General features: G+C 38.2%; 2 protein-coding genes across 18 annotated transcripts in view; one reads left to right on the forward strand and one right to left on the reverse strand.

Annotated features, from left to right (window-relative positions):
• Window positions 1-3,717, forward strand: part of LOC111246885 (fasciclin-2-like) — a 45,439-nt gene extending 41,722 nt beyond the window's left edge. For 15 of the 16 annotated variants that reach the window (XM_022797236.2, XM_086983048.1, XM_022797232.2 and 12 more), the window contains one exon: window positions 113-3,717. In XM_022797236.2, the coding sequence (XP_022652971.1) occupies window positions 113-2,064 (1,952 nt within the window). In that variant the 3' untranslated portion in view covers window positions 2,065-3,717. The remainder of the gene's footprint in view (window positions 1-112) is intronic. The other variant, XR_015323341.1, reaches the window with a different exon arrangement.
• On the reverse strand, window positions 3,705-15,450 carry LOC111246886 (dCTP pyrophosphatase 1-like). Of its 2 annotated transcripts, none has more exons than XM_022797238.2 (6): window positions 15,430-15,450; window positions 13,759-13,872; window positions 11,337-11,447; window positions 10,800-10,901; window positions 4,354-4,506; window positions 3,705-4,127 (listed from the first exon to the last, which is right to left on the reverse strand). In XM_022797238.2, exons 2-5 carry the CDS (start codon window positions 13,839-13,841, stop codon window positions 4,383-4,385), a joined length of 420 nt encoding a protein of 139 aa, XP_022652973.1. In that variant the 5' UTR covers window positions 13,842-13,872; window positions 15,430-15,450; the 3' UTR covers window positions 3,705-4,127; window positions 4,354-4,382. The 2 variants fall into 2 exon arrangements, with proteins under 2 accessions (XP_022652973.1, XP_022652972.1); XM_022797237.2 differs by lacking the exon at window positions 15,430-15,450 and adding an exon at window positions 14,973-15,131.
• Between the last annotated feature and the right edge of the window lie 35 nt (window positions 15,451-15,485).

A 15,485-nucleotide genomic window follows, 5' to 3' on the forward strand; every position in this document is an offset into this window, starting at 1 on the left:
GGAGACGATTAAGTGGTATCATTTTTTGAATTCCGACACATCTTATTAAATTTAAAATTCGATATTTAATAAGAATTTAACACTTGTATTTTCTCCCATTTTATTCTGAAAGGTACCGTTCGTTGTCAAGTTCATGGAAATCCTGTGCCGCGCGTACTGTGGGATAACCAGAGAGGTATTCAACTTTCCTCGGAGAGGTTCACTATCGTAGGAAGTAGCCTAAATATTCGCCACGTCATGGCTACCGATGCCGGCCGATATCGAGTAACGGCCATGGTTGAAGCAACGGGAAAAATCAAGAGGGAGTTTATAACCGTCAATGTGATTACCCCACCAAACATCATTGAACTGAAAAACGTAACCGATATTATTGAAGGAAGCTCAGGAATGGCTGTTTGTGCTGCGACTGGGATTCCGCCACCTCTTTGCTACTGGACAGATTTTAAGGGCCGAAACTTATCCGATGTAGGCGGTTTTCGAGTTACACCGCAAAGTTGCATACTGGAGTTTATTCAGACATCAAGAGAATATGAAGGCGTATATACATGTCATGCGGTTAACGCAGGAGGAAAGGCCGTGCGAGACACGCAAGTCGAAGTAATCATCCCATCAAAGATAATTGAGTTTCAGAACAAAACTGTCAACGAGGACGGTGAGGTGGCTCTGGAGTGTCAGGCTGAAGGCAAACCTATACCGGAAGTTCACATTCGCAAAGAACAGGCACTTATTTCTCTAGGCCACAGCAATGACGACGGAGGCGGCGTTATTAGTTTGAAAAACCTAACCACCGGTTATGTAACAACGCTCATCGCAACTATCTTCCCGGTGCGACAAGATCACTCCGGCTTATATTACTGTTCAGCTGAGAACCGTGTGAATCGTGTGGAACGAACCGGTAAACTGGACGTTAATTATGCGCCGCTTTTAACGGCAAAAAAAAACCCTGTATTTACGTGGGGCAGTCGGCCGGCAATGCTGACGTGCCATATTCAGGCTATTCCAAACGCCACCGTTCAATGGAAGGATTTGCATGGAAATTTGCTCAACGATAAAATGCTATACTCAGTGGATAACAGCGTTGGCATGTCTGTGCTCACCGTCACCGACCAAGCTCCTCGTTTTAGCCAAGACTTTGTGTGTGTAGCATTAAACAATCTTGGAGAACGTAGTTTAGTTTTCACAATTCGCGAAGCCCGCCGACCAAACGCGCCAAGCCAACCAAAAGTCCTCCGAGTGACTGCGACAACCGTTACGTTCGAATTTAATCGGCTTGTGGATAACGGCGGCATGCCTATCCTTCAGTACTTGACTAAGTACTGGCGTGAGGGCCAAAGTCTAAATGAAGCCAAGATCGAGCAATTCGCTGAGATGATTGGCGAACCTCGGAAGATCACTCAACTTATTCCACGCACAAAATATTTCTTCACGTTCAGCGCTCGTTCCGAAGTCGGCGAAGGACCACATTCCGAGCCGCTGCAGATTGATACAACGGTCGAAGCAGTCCCTGACCCACCGATATTTATTAGTCCTCCCCATGCGGACGTGCACCCCAGTCGTGTGCATATCGAATGGACTATGCCCCTTAGTAACGGGAAACCGATAGACCACTTTCTTGTGTCCTACCAACTCGTGGAGCAGGTTTCCGCGACTGAATTTAGAGACACAGGACGAAGACGAAGTGAACATGTAACCTCATGGGCAAGTATGGTTTCAAAGGACCTTCTTGATCTCCGGCCAGAAATGTTCTACCGGGTCCGGGTCGAGGCACATAACGAGCTGGGTTACGGAGAGCCAGCCGAGTTGGTATTCCGCACAGGTCCAGCGCCAGGAATGATCGGGCCCTATCCTAACAACGGTGATAATGGCGCTAGAAACGTCACACATATCATTAGTACACCTGTGATTATTGCACTTGCAGTACTGTTAACATTCATCTTGCTCATCCTATTCGACGTACTTTGCTACTTCCAATTCCGCAAAGGGCTTCTGTACGCACTTCGACACCTCGTCTGCTCCAAACCTAGACATATTTATAGCAAGACCAACCAAAATCCGCTTTCGTAGATATAAGGTGCTGACAATCAAACCCTCACAGAGCATCTTCCACAACACGTACATGGCGGCGGTAACACAGTTAATACTACACGGCTAACTTCAAGAGAACGTAGAAGCATGCCTCCCCCCAAGAAACCGCCGAGGCAAATATCGGATTTGCTTATCAGTCTCTGACTCAGAAATCATGAAGAGGCTAATAAAAAGCAGAAGAATTTATAATCCGAGTGATTCTGGAACGAATCGCAAAACCTTGTTAACTATCACCAAATATCACTGTTGCTGCAGCAGTTACAGAACTTACGCCAAAAATGTATCATACTTCCTCACTAATGAAGGTAATAGCTGCAGCTATAATGTAAATGTTTATATTATACACTGATGATAATGATGCGGGTGTTTTCAAAGGTTGTGAATGATAGTTAGAATGAGTATTGTGCAGAGAGCTGTGATGGTTTCGTCTAAGACTTACAAATTACATAAGATCAAGTTAAAATTTAATTTAATTTTTTTTTATTTAAACTTATTAAAAGGATTTTATACGATATTATTCGACCATTGGATTTCCAAGGCTGCTACATTATATGCATGTGCCGTCAACGGAGATAAACTCTAAATGAGAGCTCTGATTAATACGTATTTAGGTTCCGGTGGGGTCTTGGCGTGAAGGTCTGTCCTCGTGCTTCCGCTATGATACTGTAGCACCGCACGTGTTCTTTAGTGCAAGGGCGTTTACGAACTATCCGCTAAGAAAGGTCTTAATGAGCTCAGGCAAGCAAATATTATTGCTTACGCTTGCCAAGTGAAAACTGTTCAGAAGGTTGCTGAAGACTGTATGAAAATGTATGTATAATGTCTTGATTTAATGAATGACTGAGTGAAGAATCACCATTTTGCTGGAGTTTCATGAACAAATCTTCTCTATATTCAAAGCTGTATTGATTTCCTTCATGTACGGCTGTTCGATAGCGTATTCTTCATAGTAATGCTACATAGCTATAAATGTTGATTACCTGTTGTATTCGACACGTATTATTTGAAGACCAAAAAACTAAGAAACATATAAACAAACGCTAAAGTAGCCTTCCAAGCCATAAAGGAAGACAATGGTTATAACACTAGGCGCATAAAACAGCAACATACAGTGTTGCTCTGATACTATCTGTTTTGAAATGTGTGCCACTACAAAACCGCTAACCGCTTTCAAGTGGCCATATTTTCTGTGCATCAAACAGCCTCTATACCAAGGTCACGTGGCTAAAAAACGTGTTCTTAGAGTGCTTGTATAGTCTGAAGTATTTTTGGAAAAGAATCATCCTCAAAGGTAGACTATTTTATGTAACATAGCAATTTTCAGTGCACACGAAAACCTGCCAAAATGAAGTATAGTACTTAAATAGTTAAATGGGAAAATGAAACAGAAGCTAAACGAAGCTCGAGTACGTGATATGCCAATCTGTTACGCAACGAAGGACCATTAGTATTTTGTAGTCGTTGTATAATTTATTAAGTTCTTCTATGATAAGGTACCGACACACCAACGCTATTACATTCAGTAACAGTGGGAGACAATGCGTGTGAGATAGCATGCCGATTGCTAGCATACTGTATAATAATTATATGACTATAATAACAGAATAAAAAAAAATATGTCCAGATAGAAAATGTCTTAATTTATTAAGGTAGTAGCTACAGCTATGCAAAAAATTAGTGAAAGCGAATTAATTGTATTTACTGAACAGACACAGACGATCGTGTTCCGCCATTTTGGCATGGGTGTCTAACCTAACTAAATATGGTCGAGTCATTTTTTATTTTCTTTGTTGGCGAGGCTTTAAGCCACCTTAGCAATCGTACAATCAATTGCATGTTGCACTGTGGAGTAACGAAATTTTAATGCTATTATCCTAGGCTTCCCAGAAGTCAAAAATGGAAGTAATTACGAATTGCAGACACAGAAGGATTCAATGGGGATGAATATTCTGCTATTTTATTAACATTCATTCGTTGCATTTACTGGAGTTCAGCACATTCTTGCGTAACCCTCTTACGTCTTTATCTACGAAATATCAGACCTGTAAAGTATATAAAAAAAAATCAGTTTTATCTTTTTATAGTTTCTGATCTCGCCGCTTCTTGTGGAGTTTTCAAAATCATAGTACTTGCTACTTGCCTACGATAAAGTAAGGGAAGAACTGCACCGTAGACCGTAAAAGGTGAGTATCGCACAGAATTAACATGTTGTTATCAATTACAGTCATTTTCTATTGTATAAATAATCATATTTATGATGGCACGTACATTTTTAATTGCTTGATAACTTCAACGTTTTACTGCGATTGGTCATGTTTCCCGCTGCGGCCTTTCGCAAGGCTAACAGGATACTTTTCCGCGTTTTTTTTCAACTTCCGTAGAGCTTCCATTGGTAAGTCCACTTCACAGCGTTCGGCTAATCTGTAGAGTGAAAAGCACACATAGCGGGTTTTGTGAGTTGGAAAGCCGGATGAAAACAAAACTTCTTTTCTTGGCCGATGTATGAAATATATCGACGTTGTCACGTCATGAATACTGGCATACAGTTTTCGAAAGGCGCCTCAGCATTACGAGTACTTGATACTTCAACACACAGAATTTCACATTGTTTAACTTTGGGACTGCAAGGCGGAATTGGAAAGTGGTTTACAGTATTAGAAATGGTTCGCCAAGGTAGTTTAATTCTAGTAAATTGACAGAGTGATTATTAACAGGCCTGTTCGTCCTTTCAAGAGTGTTAAATGATATTTCGACCACTGAAGTGCGCGGGCTCAGCAACGATTTAGCGGTATTCCGTAGTAACCAGATGTACGTTTCCTTAGTTTTATAGCAATATTAAATAAAGAAATAAAAGGTACATATAATCGCTTAAAGCCGTTACTGTATGATAGCAAACCGCACCTGGTTTTCACAATTATTTTTCCTGCTTGCTGCAGTCCGTTGTTGAAATCACCTTTATAGAAGATTTATATGTAGAAGATCAGTGTGCAAACATATGTAACTACTGACTTAGGTTACCTTTTGCTTCCGAGTCTTTGTCTAGGCTTTGTTTTTTTGGCTTACTGGTATCCGTTTTTGGCAAGAGGATGCTTACAGGAAACAGAGAGGTAAGCAAGCATGTCTCCTTCTTTAGCTGGTAGACGGTGTCCTCATTCCGACTCCGTTGCTGGACAGCAGTATTGTGATGACATCCATGAGCATTGTCCTATGCGTCATAACCTGCTTCACAATTTGGTGGTGCTAATCCGTGTAGAATTATTGTTGTCCAACCATCAAATTCTACCACAACTGCGACAAATCGCTTTGAGTAAGTATTTGTCAGCTGATAGTCCGATCATGGTGATCATTACCAGCAACATTGTTACTGTTATTACTACAGGAGACGTAACGCACAGCAACAGACATCGTACGAGCCAGGGGTAGCTTTTATGGAAATTTTGGCAAATTTGTTTTAGTGGCCAAATGGAATCTTCTTTTATAAATGGAGGTGTACGTATAGGATACTCCTGATGTCACCCACCGAGAATTTCTATAGAGGTCCTTCACAAATGCACCCAGGTATACAAATCAAAAAAAGAATTACATAAAATTGGTCAACGAGGCTTACCCTACCTACTATTCCACTATATGTTTATGGTCGCCAGTCAGGTCTGTCTGTTTGATAATGGGGCGCATTTTTTTATTTTTCGTGTTCTTATGGGACACAGACTTGCTAAGATGTGCTAAGGTTGTAGAAACTGGGTTTGTCTACATGTTCGTATGTTTTATATGTCCTACATGTTCTTTTTTGAACTCATAGATGTTTCTTTTTTCCACAAAGGGGCCCATATTGGGGGGTCGATCAAGGTGTCTATTGAAAGCTTACGACAAGCTGAGTGCCAGTAACCCTTGTGCTCTCATGCCTGAACCGATGTTTTCACACTCAAATGTGGGAAAAGGACACGGCGGCAGCACTTCTCTATCGGTTATGATAGCATTCGGAAACTCATCGCCACTCTCGCTCTCATGACACAGTTAAATAACATTATCATGTACGACAATGCTCGTGGCAGCCATGATAATGTCGGTTAAGTGTGCAATGACGACGATAGCGGCGGCCTTTGACGTCTTTCAGTGAAATTCGGTTCACTAATCAGCACACAATTGATTACTGTGTAGCATCAATCAAACAGGGTCCTACACACGTTGTTTAAGGTACGTGGTTAGTATCCAATCCCTATGATGATAATCATTGTTACTGCAAAAAAGACGACACGCAGTGGTGACGCCATTAACAGGCGTCGGGTTATGCCGGCCCAGATAGGCTAGCTTTTTGTGACAACTTAATTTCCGAATTAGTTCTCCTGACTAAATGGCAGCTCCTTGCTTAGATGGAAAGTTTCACATAAGCAATGGTTGGCGGCATTTTCGTAGATACCGTATCAGCATATTGTATATACAAAGGGCTTATGCAAATGTCCACAGGTGTACAAGTGAAACAAAAACACACAATTTAGACTTGTCTCTTTTTTCAGATCAACCCTACTACTGCACAAATTTTTTCCAATAATTCTAATTTCACATTATTTCAATTTCATGTAAACACTAAAGGAGCCATCCTAAGACCTGGGTGTATAGAACTTATTTCCCGCATTTATCACGCAAAGAAGCATTCGACGGGAAACTTCTGAAATTATCGTTTCTTGGAACAACTATCGTGTTCGCAAATTATTAATGTGAACTCGTTTCGTATATGTTAAATTTTTTCAAAGTATTACCGTTTTCTAAATCTTGATGCGCTCTTTTTCTTTCACGTCCATATCACTTATAGATATTTTGACTTTAAGCAAAAAATGGTGACACTGTTTCCTTTAAAATCGAGATCTGTCGATTAATTTAAAAAAGTTAGTCATTTCATTCATAAAAATACTCACCTATCCCGAAGTGTACTAAGTTCAGGATCTTCATTATGGCTTGCTTTAAATGTAGATCTCACGTTTAACCAAAAAGGTATATATCAATGTTTATCTGTTTTATTTATTTAAAGATACCTTTTTCATAGACAAACTGCTTCCTAAAAAATCACCTTGCTAGTCATTTACATGTCGCATGAAAATGCTATAATGATTAAATAAAAACGGTTGTATCGCGTTCTTGAACTTAGAAGAAATCGAGTCGAATTAATGCATATATATATATATATATATATATATATATATATATATATATATAGGTTATCCCAAAAGACACGTACATTGTCTTTTTTTTACCGAACCATTATTTTTGACAGTGCAATGACTGGTGCATTAGTTGTATTTATTGTAAGAATCCAAATTACCGCGGAAGCCCTTAATAAAGATGATGAGTTTCAGTTTTAACACCTTTTTTTTTTTTTTTTACTATCATGATCATATATAAACATATTTTGACAAGAATTTTCCAAACAGATGGGTTGGACTGAGGGGCTTTTTCGGAGTACCCTGCTTATGCCCTTGATCTGACCTCAGTCGTTTTTTCTTACTGGTACACCTTAAAAGTAAAGCCTATGCTAGAAAACTGGTGACACTGGAAGGTTTACAAGTCGCTGTGAATTTGTAAATCAATAATACATTCTTATGAGTAGTGAGTTAAATGGGTATATATACATCTTCAGTGTTGGGCGTTCACATTGAAATTGTTGTGCCTCGTTTCAAACACTGTATCGAAACAGAACCAGATACTTCAACAAAATGTCTTTGCCTGTGCTATTTCTCTTTCCTGATTATCATGCTTGTATAATCTAGCCATCATTCGCCACCATTGCAGCTTCAATTTGACACCTAAACCAAATATTTTGAGATATCCGGTACCGCCTTTGGACGTTCAATCGGATGGCTGGTTCTTAGCACGAAACTAAGTGTATCTACGCCCCGATGTGAACCTTCACCGCCCACTTATTCCTAATGTTAGCAGGCAAATACCAATTTAGGATTCAAGACACTACTAATATAAATATTCCTTCTTTAATCTGCAAATAATTTTTCAGTTCTAACTGCGCATCGATACTGGTAGCTGTAAAGTAATTAATGTATATATGCCCGAATATGTCACATAGGAAATGTCTCCAGCGGAATCAAATTATGTCAACAGACAAGGTACCAACAATGCATAGGCTTAAAATGATTAAAAAATTAAGAGGGCACAAACAGTACTGAAAATATTGAACTTTGGAGCTTACGTAGACGAATTATTTGGCAATTGATATGCTTAAAGTGCCGTTAAATTTCGTGTGAAAAAGCCCAAGTGTATCAGTAATGGCTTTCCGAGCCATCCTGGTTTTCAGCACTTTAAATTTAGTTTTTATTGAGGATGTTCCAGTTTGTTTCATGGGTGTTTTTTTTTTTGGGTTTTTGGGAACCTGCACGAAAACTGGCAATAGCGTAGATTATCTATCTCGGGCAAGATAAAAATCAACTTTAATGGGGATTTTTCCAGCGTGAAGAAAAATTAAATGATAGCTGATGTTTGCTCAAATTCCAGAAATGATACGCCACGATGAGCGTGTTATCTTGTTCTAGAAAGAACTGACCTCTTGCTTACCAGCGGATAAACGCATGCTCGTTACGACAAACGGCCCGCCAGAGTTCGTCCCAATTTGAACGCACCGTCCTATATATATATATTAGGTTGTTGAAAAAGTACTAAACATTTTATAACGCCGTGGGTAAGATGAGTTGCTACTCGACGTTACAATAATTTGAAGGATCAGATTTGGAAATAGCAAATGTTGGAATGTCGTCATTCAAGCTCGCGACAGAGCGGCTTGAAGATAAATGAAATTTCTACAAAAATTCACTATATTTACAATTTTTTTGTGAGAAAGACACAAATTCTGCCCAGGTTCTTAAAAAATTGTGCTGTTCATGGTCAAGATGCGTTATCGGAAACAAAAAACGACTCAAAAATTGTCTTGCCGTTTTCGTTCTGTAAACTTCAATATAGTAGACACTTCTCATAGAAATCGATCAAACACGAAAAAACTTGATAAAATAATTGCGAAAGTTGAGCTTACATGAGTAGCTATGATGTCTCCAAAGAACTAAACGTTCACAACTAAAAAGCTCCAAGCCATTTGAAGGAAGCTGGCAACGAGAAAAGCTCGATGTTTGGGTATCACACGAATTGATGCAAAAGAATTTACTCGATCGTATTTCGATTTGAGAAACTTTACAGAAATGCGATGAATTGAGCTATCTATAGAGCCTACGCATAATGAAAAAAAGGATTAAATGCGACAGTAATGTACAAAAAGAAGGAATTGGTTTTGTTTTGTGGAATTGGAAAGGAATCGTTCATTATGAGCAACTGTCGCTTAACAGAGCAACTGATTTGGACCTAGCAAGATGACCACAAGTCATTGAGAAAAATCAACCGGAACTATCGGATAAAGATGGCATCAATTTGCATAAGTGTCGGACCGTACACATCTTTAGCTACTTGACAATTGAATAAGTGAGGGAACTTAAGTGGGAAATTTCAATGCATCCGCCGTATAGCACCATCAGATAGAAACGTATCATCTGTTTCGATCTCTGGAAAACTCCATTAATAACGTTAATTCAGATTCAATAGAGAAATGTAAAATGGACTATTTGCAATTTTTCGCGCAGTAACCATAAAGTTCTGCAGTGACAGGGCTATGGTGTTACCAAAAAATGATCAGAAATTATCGATTAAAATGGAGCACATTTAGTCCAGTAGTACTATTTTGAAATATACAAATATTTGGTTCAATTTCGACCTAAACACGGTCTATAGTTTTTTTTATCATAGTTTTATACCAATTTTACAATAAATCAACAGTGTACGACGCCTCAAATTATGAATGCAAATGAAGCAACAAAAAACAGTGTAAACTCGAAGAGTTAATGGACGTGGTCTAAAAACATCTTCTGTTTGATAATAGTATTAGTGAAAATAATGCAAGTGTGGCTACCGTATTCCTGATAATTCGCGAGGACCATCCACGTATTTCACATGTCAATAAATTACAGAAATAGTCTTTGAGGCGTATAAAACTTGAGATTCACTCAACGTTGTTTACTCATCAATTTTTTCAAAAAAAAAGCAGCAGGTGGACATTGATTCTTCTTTACCGAGAAAACGTTTATTAACTACCGCAAGGACGACCGCCTGCCTGTTCAGGTTCTAGAAGAAAAGTCAGCAAAACTCAATTTTTGGCCGATGCTCATGTTCTGAACGTACTGTTGTGTAAAAAAGATGCTGTGCGGCCAATTTTTTTTCGGAAAGAACAAACCACAAATAAAGACGTGTACATGGAGTGTGTTTTACATACACTTATGCGACTATGAATAACTAAAGTATTTTATATGGAACCATATGACTTCCACGCTCTGGTCCATACTAGCCAATTTATGCAGGACTGATTGCTTGAGAGTTCAAACAGGTTCTGGAATAAGCATATATGGCCACAGAGTAGCCTAAGTTTGAGCTCCCGGGATTACTGTCTAGCAAGTCTCAGCTTAATAACATTGACTAGCTCATGCATGCTATCAAGAAAGCACTGTTCGCATAATTTCGAACATTGCCAACATGAAACGAGCCCTTGGACGGTGTAGGCCTTCATTCAAGCTGTAGTTGAGGTAAACGGAGGTTACATTGAAGAGGTGTAACTCATGCAAAAAAAGCTGAAATAGTTGCTCTTATTTAAATACAACCTTTGCGAATCGTATCACCTGATCAGATAAAGAAGGACATCGCTAAGTTCTTCACCCAGGTGCGTTTTCTCATCGGAGCTCAGTTCAGGCACGCCTTTAGAGATTTCGCCCTTCCATTGGCTGAAAATGATTAGAGAAAAGTCATGATTCATTTCCACATCTACGCAAGAAATTAGAAGTTATTACTAGAGCAGTTTATGGCCATATGGAAATGGTGTAAAATGGTACCATTTCCAGGAAGCCTGTATTCGGTGTGTTACCCTAACACAGAGCCAATAAAGCTTCAACTCGTAGAGAATTATCTTTAGATTTTAGAGAGTGACTGTGGCAAGTCTGCAATTGTAGATTACAACATCATCAGATTTATCAAACTATTTTTTTGTTATATTCAAACATCGGTTCAAATTTTTATAATTCTAGGAACGGTAATCAACTAAGCTCAAGAAAAGGTTACATGCCTAACGCTAGGAGGCGTAAGCTATCTTGAAAAATGGGTCAAAAAATGCCTTTCCTTTGTATAACTAGCACTACATACTGCATATATACCCCACGTACAATATTTCAGCGAGTTCGCCAATTTCGCCAACTAAAGCTAACATTAAGTTCCTTGGAGTGTGATATTGGTCCCAATCACGGTCTAAGCAGAACTCGTTCTGGGCCTGACGGCTGAAAAGGAATAGAAGCTCATTGAATCAAAACTGAATTAAAAACCTAACTCTTTTATAAAAAACATGTACGGTTCAATGGCAACTCGGGTATACTAGGACAACATGGATCATACCTTAATTAGTGCCCTTCTGCTAGTCATATCTCAGTGTTCGAGTGCTTATAAAGGACGTCGGTTAAATGTATTGACCATGAAAGTTTGGATGAATATTCAATACACTGAACTACTGGAATGAATCCAGACTGACAACGGAGTCAAATACGTATCAAAAACACTGGCAACATAGAAGGCCGGTTTTCATCTAGCAAGACGCAGCGTTTCAATTAAACTCTAGTAAAAATATATACGTCGTATTTGATATTACTTTCCATGACCTGCTCCCTTCTCTCAATCAACATAATTATTTGTTTCTGCCAGGAATTTTAAAGTTTGATGTTAAAAAATTCGATTTTAGTCAAAAAATGATCGGAGAAAATGATAACCCGTCTGAAGAATATGGTGGGTGCAGTGAAACTTTTTAACTAAAGTTTTGAAGGGCGGCTTTTACAATGTTTGCCATATACAGCCTGGCATTGTCGTAAAGAAAATAATTTTACCTTATCTATTTAACTTATATTTTTTTGTAGAGTAAACTCGTTCAATTAATGCGACTGATTCATATATATACAGATCCTTGTTGGCCTTCCTATTTTTTAAGTGTTTTCCAGCGTATAAGGCCTTGCAGGTTCCACCAATCCAAATCATCGCTTTTTTGGGATAGAGATTCTTTGTAGAAATCTGCTATTTTGGCTGCGTACTGCTCGAAGTCGGAAGATATGTTGAGAAGCTGTGTTTCTGTGTGCTGTTCACCCAGTTTATAGGGCAACCGGGCTCTTAATTTTTTAGCAAACCTCATATATCTGAAGTCCTTGTCCATAGTCATATTAGTGCAGTTGATCCTTTCAATTCACGACTTCTTCTGCCTTCAGAAGTGGTTTTACGACAGTCTTCATAATAAAGTATTAGGTCGCATAGGTCTCAGACAACCGACCTAATTTTTTACACTCGTTGAACGACATATTTAGAAGTACCCAAACAATGTAGAAGTACAAAGATTACAAAAATGGCCCTTACTTGTGTTACAATCTAATACATTTAGTATGCTGCTTTGAAGAGGTGAACGCTCGACATGCCAGCACGTTTAACGGTAGTACCATCATCAAGCGTGGCTGGTGCCACTCGACATAACAATCTATCTATTGAAGGCGAGTGCTTATGTGTTTATTTGTCTGTCTTAAATCGACCCTTTAGAGTGATCGGATTGAGCTGATTTTTTTTTTCGAATTGCTAAAGTTTTATGCTAGGAAGAGTTGAGATTAGATAAGTAATTTGTTTCCTTAAAAGACGAATTTAATTTTTGTCGATGGAGCGTGATGCCAAACCCGTTGACAAATAGATGGCAATAACCTTTTTTCATACTCGACGTTTGAAAACAACGTCGTAGCCCCATTCAGAAACCTCGCGAAGACCACCAGCATCTTTCGCGCTGATCAAATGCACAAATGTATATTTCTGAGAAACGTGTGTTGCGTAACCAAGTGCGCTCAATGTGTAATAAGCTGCATATATATATTGTACTGCAGAGAGGATTGTGGGGTCTTGTGTTAATAAAAATTGTATCCGATGACTGGCGGTTATTTGATGTTATTCCTATAGATAATTATAGTTAGTTTCTTACCTCATATAAAAAAATAAAATGCGTCTGGAGAGGACCCTCGAGTTTTGCTCTAATGATATATATATTTAGATGTAATGTATATTAGGGACATAATATCGGTTTGTTGCCTTCGGCCTTTACCTCTATGCTGTTTCTGTACGTTTATTTAGTATTTAATAGCACATTCTTCTCCAAGTGAAGGGTAAAAAGCTCAAATATGAGATTATGAAAACTTAAGGTTTATTATTTTGTAGGGTTTGCCCGAGTTCAATGTCGACCTTCATGAGAAATATTATTCGGAATAACTAGTATATCTGTAATAACACGGAAAATTATAACATTAACGTTTGTGTTCCAATGCAAAAACTCCTGAAGTATAAAGTGTAATGACATTCGTGAGCTCTTTGTACGTGCCATATACGATAAAGGCTTACTGGCCTGTTCCACCAGCAGTTATTTCATTTAGTCTGTCTGTATAGATTATATATGTACGGTGTATATGCTATAATAGTGTAATAAAAACATTAGTTTTTTATTTTTGAAAGAAAGTTTTAATATCTAGTTAATATCGACTAAGTCTGACCATTTTAGCTAAACTATGTTGATATACTCACACGAAGTCGAAAGAGATATCCGAAAACGCGAACTCTCTGTCTGACGAAACTGCGTTTCTTTTATCGGTAGGGTAATTCATCATTAGATCTCCGAAATGAGTAATTAATAAACGCCTGAATTAATCACAGGTAACGATTGCATTATTATTGACTGTATTGATGAAGGACAAACTAGAGGGCGGGAGTAGCAAATCGAAAAGCAAGATAGTCTAAAAGAAACGTATGTACGCCACGGTGCCTAGAAAATGTGTCCAACATGTTATAATTTTTAGATTACAGTTTTTGTTCTTTTTAAGATGTAATTATTTAGAGAAAAATTAGCGAACTCGGACTAGCTTTTGAATGAACAAAATTTATTTTAAAATGCTATTAAAAGTATGAAAATGTAGCATACAAATACAATATCGTAGAAGGTTTCAAGCAAATCTACCTATGTGAATTATAGTTAATCAGATAAGTAATAAGTCTAAAACGGACGCAACTGTTTAGGGTATTCGTAAATATTATTCCCGAAGACTCAGAAGATTTTCGCAAGCTTTAGCAGCCAAGAAAATATATTAAAGAGCTGTAGGGAAACATCCCTACAGATCTCTAATGTATCTTAGAAAAGACAATGGTAGGGGTACCAATAAAGGTCACCCGGACTGAAGAAAACTTTTGCAAATGGTGTTTGAATGCATACAAGATGCACAGAATTCGGGAAAGAAAATTTGAAGAAGTTAAACTACATTTAAATGTTAGGATATAATTCATTACCACTATTGTTCTTGCAATGTTCCTGTAAATCTAGATGCTACGTAAAAACATCATGTAAATTTATCTGGGCTTAGTGTGGTGTGGCATTTTAAGTAACAGAATAATTGGACAATTATTTCTCAACAGTGTACTGACGGATGCAGATTAGTTAAATTTACTGCAAAAATCTGATTTAGCCCCCATTCAAAAGAGACTTGCTAAAAAACGAAACCCAACGGAAATGAACGATTCAAATATTAATGATATGTTAATAAAAATTCAAACTATAGTTATTCAAATGGTATATAGATCTTCGGACACCCTATATATGACAAAGATCTTACAAAAAGAAGGTAAGCTTGCGTTTTCACAAGCTTTTCACACCTCGGGGATATCTATCTTTAGGCGCGATAGCACCGAGCGCTACGTATTCAGGTTGAGTAATTGATTGACGACACCCTTAAACTTATCATACTCACCTGTGATAAATATTTGTCGATACTAGATAAGTGAAACCAATTACAACAAGTACAATTATGTTGAATCAGCATGGAATGGATCAACCCGAACTAAATATGATAGGCGAATGGCGCGAAAAACTGTATTATTTTGGTTTCGTTTTGGCGTTCTGCTCAAACGATTGGTGCTTTCAACATACGGTCTACATAGCAATGATTCAACTTTCTTCGGTCCAGTGAACTGTAGCTGAAAGTATTGTGGTGATACAACCAATCACATATTAGTTTCAACTATATTAAGTACTCAAGAACAATAAATGTATGTCTTATTAATGTTTCTTCCGATATAATGCATTAAATATGTGTATATATATAACGGGGAATAAACAGAGAGGGAAAATAGTGACTTTGTGTAATCAAGATACGGAGCTTGAGTTGTGCCTAAATAAACGGCGCATGAACATTCTCTTTACGACACCTTCAAGTTCTAAGGACCCGGCGTCGTCTTCGGCGAAAGTTGCTGTCACTTTTTAG

Source organism: Varroa destructor, unplaced genomic scaffold (assembly GCF_002443255.2).
Source record: "Varroa destructor unplaced genomic scaffold, Vdes_3.0 BEIS01000003.1, whole genome shotgun sequence".
Lineage (NCBI taxonomy): Eukaryota > Metazoa > Arthropoda > Arachnida > Mesostigmata > Varroidae > Varroa > Varroa destructor.

Excerpts from the sequence above, each read along its gene's own strand:
- LOC111246886 (XM_022797238.2), bottom strand. The coding sequence starts at position 13,841 with ATGATGAATTACCCTACCGATAAAAGAAACGCAGTTTCGTCAGACAGA. Across the intron at positions 11,448-13,758 it reads GATATCTCTTTCGACTTCGT|CCGTCAGGCCCAGAACGAGT; the intron begins GTGAGTATATCA and ends ATTCCTTTTCAG. Across the intron at positions 4,507-10,799 it reads GTCCTTCTTTATCTGATCAG|ATTAGCCGAACGCTGTGAAG; the intron begins GTGATACGATTC and ends TTCACTCTACAG.